This window comes from Xenopus laevis, chromosome 5L (assembly GCF_017654675.1).
Source record: "Xenopus laevis strain J_2021 chromosome 5L, Xenopus_laevis_v10.1, whole genome shotgun sequence".
Classification (NCBI taxonomy): Eukaryota; Metazoa; Chordata; class Amphibia; order Anura; family Pipidae; genus Xenopus; species Xenopus laevis.
Genome location: NC_054379.1, coordinates 167,045,512 through 167,057,064, shown reverse-complemented (window position 1 = coordinate 167,057,064; position 11,553 = coordinate 167,045,512). Strand labels below are relative to the sequence as shown.

General features: G+C 37.3%; 1 protein-coding gene across 1 annotated transcript; it reads left to right on the top strand.

Annotated features, from left to right (window-relative positions):
• The first annotated feature begins 4,419 nt into the window (after positions 1-4,419).
• Positions 4,420-9,860, top strand: LOC121393871 (vomeronasal type-2 receptor 26-like). The gene is made up of 2 exons (XM_041563632.1): positions 4,420-4,600; positions 7,435-9,860. Exons 1-2 carry the CDS (start codon positions 4,585-4,587, stop codon positions 8,334-8,336), a joined length of 918 nt encoding a protein of 305 aa, XP_041419566.1. The 5' UTR covers positions 4,420-4,584; the 3' UTR covers positions 8,337-9,860.
• The last annotated feature ends 1,693 nt before the right edge of the window (positions 9,861-11,553 follow it).

The following is an 11,553-nucleotide window of genomic DNA, read 5'->3' as shown; positions in this document are numbered from 1 at the left end:
GTTTTCTTATGGAATCCCTACCTAAAAATAAAAAACAAACTCCTAAACCATATCTTCCTAGCAGCCAGAATGAAGCAAAATACTGGAGATCCCCCTGCTATGTTTAAAATTAAGATTGACAGGAGATTTACTAATGAAAAACTTATCAGCATTATTACAGATAAATAAAAGGTTTGGCAACCCTGGATAATTTATAGGCTCAATAGAACCCTACCCACCTGCCTCTTTACAATATAATGGCACTAAGTTGCTGCAGGACAGAAAGAATATAGAACAAACGTGTATCAGCTATTTAGCCAATGTTTCAAGATTATTTAGGTTGTTAACCCAAATCTCACTCTAAGAAGCCATTAAGTTTCTCAGCAACTGCTTCAGGCCTCCCTGCTGGGGATACCCCTCAATTTTGGAAAAATCTATAGAATTATCATCATGGAAACCCCCCTAGCCTATAATCACCCCTCTTCCAACTAACCTTCCCATCTCTATATTTGTACATGCTTATAAAATGTATTATGTTAGTTCTTTTCTTTTAGTTGTTTTTTAATGAACTAGTGGGCAGGTTTTGTAGGTATTCAAAACTGATTGTAATATGTGTGTGTGTATAGTGTAAGGATTACATGCAGTCATTTGCATCTTAAGAAATACCTAATTACTAACTGTGACATGCATTTTTACAGTTGTGGTCCTACGCTGTTTTTAAAAACTACAGGGACATTCAAGTATCTGATTTCTGTTAAATGATTCAGTGTTGGTATTGAATGTGGCATCCTTGCAACAGGATCTTGACAAACTGGCAATTCGGGCAGCTAAGTGGCAAATGAGATTCAAGGTTGATAAATGTAAAGTCCTGCACCTGGGATGTAACAATATCCACTTATACCCTTAATGGGACTGCACTAGGCAAATCCAATATGGAAAAGGACCTTGTAGATGATAAACTTGGCTGTAGCAAGCAATGGCAGTCAGCAGAATCAAGGGCAAATAAGGTCTTGAGCTGTATTAAAATGGATATTGATTCACGGAAGGAGGGGGCATTTTTCCACTGTATAGAGCACTGGTAAGGCCCCAGCTAAAATATGCCATACAGTTTTGGTCTCCAATGCTCATTACAGCACATTATAGTATTAGAGAGGTTCCAGAGGGAAACAAAGCTGCTAAAAGTTATGGAAAATCTTAGCTATGAGGAAAGACTGGCCAAATTGGGGATGTTCACACTGGAGAAGAGGAGCTTAAGGGGAGATATGATAACTAAGTATAAATATGTAAGGGGATCATATAATGATTTATTTACCAGTAGGTCTTTCCAGCTGACACAAGGTCACCCATTCCGATTAGAAGAAAAGAGGTTCCAGCTAAATATTGGGAAGGGGTTTGTTACAGTGAGAGCTGTGAAGATGTGGAATTGTCTCCTTGAATCAGGGGTACAGGCTGATACATTAGATAGGTACAAGGAAGGGTCGGATGATTTATTCACCAGTAGCTCCTCCCAGCAGACAGGAGGGAGCCAATGAGATTAGAGAAGGGAAAGGGGTGTTACAGGGAGACCTGGGAAGTGAATCAGTGGTACAGGCTGATACATTAGATAGGTATAAGAAGGGGTTGGATGGTGTTTAGCAAGTGAGGGAATACAGAGATATGGAAGATAGCTCATAGTACAAGTTAATCCAGGGACTAGTTCCATTTTGGAGCCAGGAAGGAATTTTTTCCCACTCTGAGGCAAAATTCAGATGGGTTTTTTGCCTTTCTCTGGATCAACTGGCAGATAGGCAGGTTAAAAACAACAAAAAGGTTGAACCTGATGGTTGTGTGTCTTTTTTCAGCCTAATTTACTATGTTACTATGTATTTTTTTTGTTTAAAGGGATACTGTCATGGACATGGGTTTTTTTCCAAAATGCATCAGTTAATAGTGCTGCTCCAGCAGACTTCTGTGCTGAAATCATTTTTTTTCTAAAAAGAGCAAACTGATGTTTTTTATATTTAATGTTGAAATCTGATATGGGGTTAGATATATTGTCAGTTTCCCAGGTGTCCCCAGTCATGTGACTTGTGCTTTGATAAACTTCAGTCACTCTTTACTGCTGTACTGCAAATTGGAGTGATATCACCCTCCTCCTTTCCCATCATCATAACAATGGGAAGGTAATCAAATTACAGCTCCCTGGTACAAATAAGAACAACACTCAATTGTAAAATCCAGGTCCCACTGTGACACATTCAGTTACATTGAGAAGGAGAAACAACAGCCTGCCAGAAAGCAGTTCCATTGTGCAGCACTGGATCTTTCTGAAAGCACATGACCAGGCAAAATGACCTGAGATGGCGCCTACACACTAATATTACAACTAAATAAAATGTTGGATTAGGAATCACATTTTATATGGTAAAAAGTAAGCAAAATCATGACATAATCCCTTTAAGAAAGATTCTTTGCGAGGCAACTTTACATATTTTATTAAATTTCTTATTCTAGCTAAATAAATACATCCGTAATTTGAATTTTACGACATCTACTGGTGACACCATCTTCTTTAATGACAATGGAGAGCCCCCTTTTGCTTTTGATATAGTCAAGTGGTTTTTCCTGCCAAATGATCCAGTTATGAGACAAAAGGTTGGGAAATTTTATCTATTAAACAGTGAAAAACAGTTTTATATAAATAGCAGAGATGACGTATGGGGTCCTTATTTCAAAAAGGTAACAATTATATAATTTTTTCTCTAAATGTGTGTATGTGTATTGTACTGTAATGTAGCTGGAGGGGTGTTGGGAGTAAAGGGGGAAAATATGTCCATAGAAGGGACAAGCACAGACTTTTTGCTAGCTCATCACCAAACCCCAAAACTACGATTCACTGCATAAAGTTAATAACATCCCATTTATCCAGACTATTTCCAAAGACTTTGATCTTTCAAAAACTGTATAATTATGTAACATTATGTTAATTATGTAACATTAACAGTTGTTTCTGAAAAGGGGTTGGAATGTTTAGGATTACTATGACAAACAAATTGTATTGATTTGTAGGGAAGCAGTGATGCTTAGAATTCTAGGGGAATGCTGCATTGTGGGAATGTGCAAGATCCGAGACAAGTTTTATAAAATCACAATTCACTGGATGCTGCCAAAGTTATAAAAAATCAGAAAAAATCATGTATATGTAGGAATGGTTGCCCCTGGCCTGGGCAAACCATGTTATTGCCCTTTATTAGAAGAAAAGAATATTGAGGTCCTCCTAGAATATGTAACCAGTAGGTTGTAATGATTTAGGTGACCTGCAGTCCCAGAATCAGTTAAGCACATTTGCCTAACATCATAAGAATCATTTTTTTAAGAGGTCCATTTATTAAAGGTTGAATTTTGGAAATAGAGCTTTTTGAAACAATTAAGATTAAATATCAGAGTTAAAAAAGTATGACCAGTACGCTTAACAATCTGAAAAAATATGAGTAACTCATGAAACCTCTATAAATTTGTGGGCAATTACAAGCAAAATAAAATCCAATATTGTCTAAAACACTAAATGGTTAAATATAATCAGTGCATTTCCCATTGACTTTTATGGGACCTCTACTGTTTTTTCTTGGCAAAATTTTGTATTCGAGTTTTTCAAAATGTTTACACTTCTGGAAGCTTTAGAATTTTAGAGAAATAAAAAAAACGATTTTTTTAGAGAAAATTATGATTTGTAAAAAAAAAGTAGATCCACATATTAGTAAAAAGGTTCAATAGTGTCTAAAGAACTAGCACAAATTGCCATGCTTTCATGCTCTGCCCTACGTTGAACTTTTTTAAATTGCTGCAGGTCTCTGATTTCCAAAACGGCATGTTTCCCATGAATACAGTACTATCTGCATTTATCACGCTTAAGAGGACTGGCAATTTATTAAGCATTGGGCAAGTAGGGTGCAAAATACAAATTACAGTTGCAAGCCACCATAGGTCTCATTTACAGTGTAGGATGCAGTGTGCAAAGAAAGGTCCCAATTAGCTTTTTTGTGCACTTTGTAGGCTGCATCCACATGTCTCTGCCATTTGTTTTTGGAGCACAGAGACCTGCAGCTCCTCCCATTAATAAAGCACTGACTGTGTTAGTAAATACTGGTTAGAGGAAGGTGAGGAGACACTAAGACTCCCCTCTATCACCAGTACAGGGTCCCTAATGTAAATGAGTAAAAATTAGGGTAAACAGTGCTTCCCATTAGAAACAAAAAACTGTGGTGTAATTTTTGGAATGTGCTAATGTGAACTTGAGAACTGGATTTGATATTGATTGATATCGATATTGGATTGCTTGCACAAGGAAACAATTTTTGTTTATTGTCACAAATACTTCAATCACATAATTACTGTAGCTATTTATAAACCCATTTTATTTTAAACTCTTACTGAGCTTACAAATTATACAGCCATATTTACATGGTTTAACCATTCTTAGCCCACAGGCTAAATAATCTTTATATCTGCCACATGTAGATTCCTAAATCTCAATGCAATGAACCCTGTTCCCCAGGATACAGGAAATCTAAAATAGAAGGAAAACCATCTTGTTGTTATGATTGTATCAAGTGTGCAGATGGAGAAATGTCCAACACAACAGGTAAGTCGTAGATAAAATTTTATTTCTGAAGGCCAGAAGTACAAATATGTGGAAAAACATTTTTAAAAATCTGTTTTTCACTTTTTTTCAGGAGTATTTCAGGTATTTACTATTATTAGCAGTTATTTTCCCCATGCAAACACACACAAAAATCATTTTCAGCAAGCCAAACACTGCCTTATGTGCCCTATATAAGAATTTTTACCTGGCTCCAAAAATGTTTGATGACTTTTACAATCGATCAAACAAGTTAATTTACAGAAATTGATTTTTCCGATTTTTTTTAAAGCCATAGGCAGACATTCTGTAAATTACCTTGTTTGATTGTAAAATTCAAGGTTCAAAAATCAATCATCTTTGCCGTCGACTTGCGACGTGCAAGTTTTTATTCTTATTTGTGTGCAAATGTGTTCATTTATCGAATTTAATTACATTTCCCCCATAGTGTTTGGTACATCTTCTTGTTGATTTATAGAAAATTCTCCCCCAATACAGTCATTGGGTTTGAGTATGTTATACATTGGGTTTGAGCTGAGTCAAGATAAACATTAGTATTTAATTGAAAACAAAATGATTTCATGAAAAATTCAAAAGCACTTCCCTCCTCAACTCTGTTAATTCCTTTGATGTTACTGAATACTTTTTTAAAGGTTTTGGAGCCTTCCTGGTATTCTTTTGTAACCCTATATTATAGGATATACACCAGTAATATCTTACCATCCACAGGTCCTGAATAGGGATGGGCAAATTTTTTGCCTTGTTTCGCCGAAAAAATGACGCCCATAGACTTGAATGGCGGCGTGCTTAAAAAAAAAAGATGCGCGTCAAAACAATTTCAACGCGCGACAACATTTTTTTGATGCCCATAGACTTTAATGGGTGTCTGCGACATTTTGCCGCTGGCGAATTTTTGGCGAAGCGAAACGAGTCAAAAATCGCCCATCCCTAGTCCTGAATCCCCTTTGCTAAATAAAAGGGTACTGAGAATTTCTCTCCATGGCAGGGCTCCAGAGATACACACAGAGATGTCCCACTAGGAGACAAATACTACACACCAATGCAGTAAAACAAATAAGCTTTATATAACTGGCAAATATGAAAATTCACTTACATAATATCATATAAATAATAATACCCCGCCCTGTGGATTCAGTTTCCCTATCCTGGCACAGTCCTTACCAGGGAAAAGTACCACACTCCACTTTGGGTGGACAAAGCAAGTCACAGCCCCTTTTTCCCCCTAGAGCTATTGAACTTTTCCCAGGTAACACTACCTGCCCAAATACTTCTCTTATTGGACAGAGGTAGTGGCTCCCATGTTGCAGGTCCATGAACAACACCTGTTCTCAAACAGGGGACACACACGCTGGAGCCATTCTGATACCTTTACCTCAGGCAGATCACTCACCGAGGACTCACCAGTAATAACTTTTCCTCAGGCCAAAATTCACGGAGGGCTCACACAGAACTGTTGAGCATATCCCAGCCTCTTTCACAGGGAACCTTTTCCTGGAAGCTCCTTTACTCTCTCTGTTGCCTCTGAACACTAAATGATTATCAGGGTTGCTTTATCCCCAAGGCCTACCTGGGAACAATCACTCCATACTGAAGTGAGACTGGAAAGAACTGAGCAGAACAGACCCTGAGCACATGGCAGCTTAGCCTTTTATACACCTTACGCATCAATGGTACCTTCTGGCCAAATCTATTCCCAATTTAGGCACAACACCTAGGGGCACATTTACAAAGCTCGAGTGAAGGATTTGAATTAAAAAAACTTCGAATTTCGAAGTGTTTTTTTGGCTACTTCGACCATCGAATGGGCTACTTCGACTACTACTACGACTTCGAATCGAACGATTCGAACTAAAAATCGTTCGACTATTCGACCATTCGATAAGCGAAGTACTGTCTCTTTAAGAAAAACTTCGACCCCCTACTTCGGCAGCTAAAAGCTACCGAAGTCAATGTTAGCCTATGGGGAAGGTCCCCATAGGCTTGCCTGCGTTTTTTTGATCGAAGGATATTAGTTCGATCATTGTATTAAAATCCTTCGAATCGTGCGATTCGAAGGAATTAATCGTTCGATCGAACGAATAATCCTTCGATCGTTCGATCGTAGGATTAGCGCTAAATCGTTCGACTTCGATATTCGAAGTCGAACGATTTTAGTTCCTAGTCGAATATCGAGGGTTAATTAACCCTCAATATTTCGACCCTTAGTAAATCTGCCCCTTAGTTGTCCACAGCAGGTGATTTCCAACCACGTGGATCTTTTAGACCATAGGGGAATGTAACCCTATGGGTCCCTCCATTTTGTTGGTTAAACCATGTTGTGCTCATTTGGGCAGTTTTCAATGTATTAATATCTTTGAGAATTATGTTTGGATTTTGATCTAAGTCCACACAAAGTGACCTTCTGATCTCTACTATGCATATGTCTAATTCAACCTAGTTTATTTGCCTCCTATTCCACTGATGTTACTTGTGGTGTTATATTTAGAAACAATGATTATATCATGACCTAGTGTGCTTAGGTAACCTGCTATTTCTTTCTACTATTTACTCAAGTTCCTGTAATATGGTTTGTCAAATAATGTCTGTGTCTCCTTTTTAAAGAGTTATAATACTGAGGCGCTCTGTCTCTGTCACAATTAATATCTTGGAATATCCCAGATTGGTAGCCTGCATAAAATATGAATTCCACGTTATATCCAAAGAGTATATTTTGTTACAGTTATTTCATGGGGAACTGAAAAAGATTAAATTTTTCTGTCTTTGTGTTATTATTTTGTTTTTTTAATTCTTTAACATCTTGATATGTTGTATTTCAGATGCAGCAAATTGTGTGAGATGTACTGAGTATCAGAAGTCTAATACAGAGAGAACTGAATGTCTCCTTAAAGCTATAAACTTCCTTTCCTATACAGACACAATGGGAGGCAGTTTTACTTCCATTGCCTTGATCTTGTTCATCACAGCTTCCACAGTTTTGGGAATCTTTGTGAAATATTGGGGCACTCCGATAGTGAAAGCTAATAACCAACATCTCAGTTGTATCCTCCTCATCTCTCTCATGTTGTGTTTCCTCTGCACTTTATTATTCATTGGACGCCCAACACAAATATGTTGTCTACTCCGACAAGTAACATTTGGAATTGTATTTACTATTTCTGTTTCTTCTATACTGACTAAAACTCTCACAGTTATTATTGCCTTCAATGCCACTAAGCCTGGGAGCAAGCTGAAGAAGTATGTAGGAACCACAGTGCCCATTGTGTTAGTTATAATATGCACTCTGGGTTCATCTGTAATCTCTGCTGTATGGATGGCTTCTCACCCACCCTTTTTTGAGGCTGATACATTTTCAGAAATGGACACAGTTATTTTAATGTGTAATGAAGGATCTGTATCCCTTTTCTTTTGTGTTATTGGATATAAAGGAACCTTGGCCCTACTAAGTTTCATTGCTGCATTTCTAGCCAAGGATTTCCCTGACAGATTTAATGAGGCTAAAAACATCACATTCAGTATGTTGGTGTTCTGTAGTGTGTGGGTGACATTTGTCCCTGCATACCTGAGCAGTAAGGGGAGTAGAATGGTGGCAGTTGAGATATTTGCCATCTTATCCTCTAGTGCTGGATTATTGGGCTGTATATTTGTCCCTAAATGTTATATTATTTTTCTTCAACCTGAATTAAACACGAGAACATTTAAGATAAATCCTTTTGCTTGATATATTGATCTCCTTCAGAAAGCACAATAGTCATTCTTTTGCAGGTACCATAGATATAGCAGAAATAGTAAAACAATGGGATATATTCTATATTTGATAGACAAGAATGTGCCTATATAGATGAAGCAAAGTTTTGACACAGCAACCTTTTGTTCACGGATACTGCAAATTTCTGCAGTGGGGAAAGTGCCCCTTCTTTATTGGTTTATATCATCACCAACATTTGGGGGGTACAACATCCCTTCATCGTGTGTGTGCAGAACCGTGAACAAAAAGTTTCTGTTGCTAAGGGACCGTGCCGGGTCAACTGAGAACCAGCACCACTACTGCAAAGTGAGTAGTTTCCAGGTGTGCAGTGTATTTATTGGATAACTGTTGATTTTCGGCAAAGTATTGACACCACACATTGCATACTGTGAACTAAAATTAAATTTCAATAAAAGTGTCATGTTAATGAGTAGGGGATATAAGGAGTTAACAATTCCCACAATGGGGAACTGTACCTGTACCCTGGGGGAGGGATGTGTTCCCTTGTGGGGTTATTTATCAAAAATTCAAATATCAAATTTGTGAAGTTTTAGATGTTCATTTCTACTTTGAATGAATAATTTTTTAAAAACACTAGTATGTTTGCTTATTTATTAAAAAAATCTGAATATAAAAAAATCAGTTACATACAATTATGGAAAAACACTTGATTAGCTTGAATTTGTGAGTTTAATAACTCCAAAAACTCAAATATGTGAGTTTACACGCTTCAAGAAACCTTGAATTTAAAAAAAAAAAAAGGGCTAGAATTTTGCCTAGGACAACTCCCACTGACTTCTATGTGAACTTGCAAGCTTGTAGATCCCGAAGTTTTATATTTATAATTTTTTAAAGTCTTTTGAAAATATAGTTTGCGTTTTTTTGTGCAAAACAATTTGAATTGTGGAAAAAAATTGGAATTTGAACCTTGATAAATCACCCCTGAAAGAACTTGGGTAAAATGACAGGTATCTCTTGTTAAAGAGCACTTCAAGTATGCTAGATAGTCAATGTGAGGTAGTCAAAGTAGCTTTGTGCTCCACCAAGGATTGTAGTGTGGGGTAATTCCCTAGGCAATGCCAGACTGTGGGGACTCTATTTGCTAGGGATCAGTGAAATAGAGTAAATTTGGTGATATTTTGCTGGGGGCAGACTCCTATAGTGTATGTATTATAAAATATGAATTTGTTGTTATTCTTCTATCTGTTATCTGTGGAGGTTAGTGTAAAGTTGTCTACATGTTTATATTTAACCTTTGACCTAGGCACATTCATAGGTATGCCTATAGAGTAGTTTGAACTACATTATATGGAATTGTTCAAATCAGAATATTACCATATTAACATGTATACAGTGAGTTTTAGAAAACAGTCATTTGTAATTGTTGGAATAGTATAAATATATGTCTTAATGATTTGCTCAGGATCAGTAATCTCTTTGTATTGCTGGTCTACACAATTGTTTGTAATAAATCTTAATAAAAACTATTGGAATTTTCTTGGTCTCAGCTTTTGTTTATGCTTAAAAGTGAACATAAATCTTTTATATTGAGACTGGATACAGAGCCTGGGAAAGGATAAATAAGGGACTCACTAGTATTGGTGGCTGTTTAGCCTTTTCTGCTGTAACTGTGCCATTCTCTTTTAAGATTGTTATGGAGATAAATAAGACTGCTACTAATGCTTGGAGGAGGTCATCCAGGGACTCTACTTTAAGTATAGCAACTACTTGCTTGCTCTGTGTTGTGCAACTGTCATCTGTGATGTTTGGCAAAGCTTTTACAATCATTAATGTCTACAGAAAAACTTTGATATGTGATTGAATGATTTTTAGCTCATCTGTAAAGTTATTGACATGGTGGAGTCCATTCTGCTCATTAATGCATAACCGTACATCAGCAAATTATAGGCACTCAGTGGTAAGACAGATCCAGAATCCAGACTAGATCCTGATCATTTCAGAGCAGCAATAATACACTACTGTGCCTCACAACTGCAAGTCATCCCCATTCATAGTGGGCTGGGGGGAGCTTTCAACGTATCATTTTTCTTAGAAATAAAATATATTGGCTTAATATAATATAAATTAGTGTGTGAAACAGATGAAAAGTTGGATATGGGAACTCCCAGCACTCTCACTTCTACCATTCAGTGCTGCTCTACCCAAGTCCTACACAGTAGGTAACCTCTTGCTATTGGTTCTCTTATTTGTGAGATGTAGAAGTTCACAAATACTGTAAGTGGCCCTCCCAGCATTTCATGACAGAAACAGTCTGTGGGCCCCCAGCACTTCATGACATAAACTCAAGACTTTCACAAAAGAGACAGATGCACCCCCAGCATTATAAAACAGACAGATCTCTGGGTAATTAAATTTTTAAATTGATTGTACAATCCAGAGAGAAACAGGAAAATATTTTTATAAAAAATTAAAACTGGCTAAAAAGATAGGTTGTACAAAATAAAAACTGTTTTGAATACAGTTAGTTAGCCAAAAATATAATCTAAAAATGCTGGATTCAACATTACACTTTTGGCTAACTGTTTTTTATTTTGCACAGCCTATTATTTTTTAGACAGTTACATTTTTACAATAAACTGCTTCTTTAAGATAAGATTAGGTCAAAGTACTCACCAGCACACCCTGACCCTTAGAATTATGGTTCTGCCTGGTGCTTAATGTCTCCCGAGGGATGGGAATCCCCCAATAGGGATGTAGCGAACGTCGGAAAAAAAGTTCGCGAACATATTCGCGAACTTGCGCAAAAACGCGAGCGGTTCGCGAACGGTTCGCGAACCCCATAGACTTCAATGGGAAGGCGAACTTTAACATCTAGAAAAGACATTTCTGGCCAGAAAAATGATTTTAAAGTTGTTTAAAGGGTGCAACGACCTGGACAGTGGCATGCCAGAGGGGGATCAAGGGCAAAAATGTATCTGAAAAATCTGCCTGTGTGTGCTTGGAAGAGATAGTGTAGGGGGAGAGCTGTTAGTGATTTCAGGGACAGATGATAGTAAGTTTGCTGGCTAGTAATCTGCTTGATACTGCTCTGTATTGGAGGGACAGAAGTCTGCAGGGATTTGAGGGACATTTTAGCTTAGGTAGCTTTGCTGGCTAGTAATCTACTGTTCTCTTTAAACAACTGCCATACGTTGACCTTGTAGGCATTGTTTGCCCAGTTTTTTTGGAC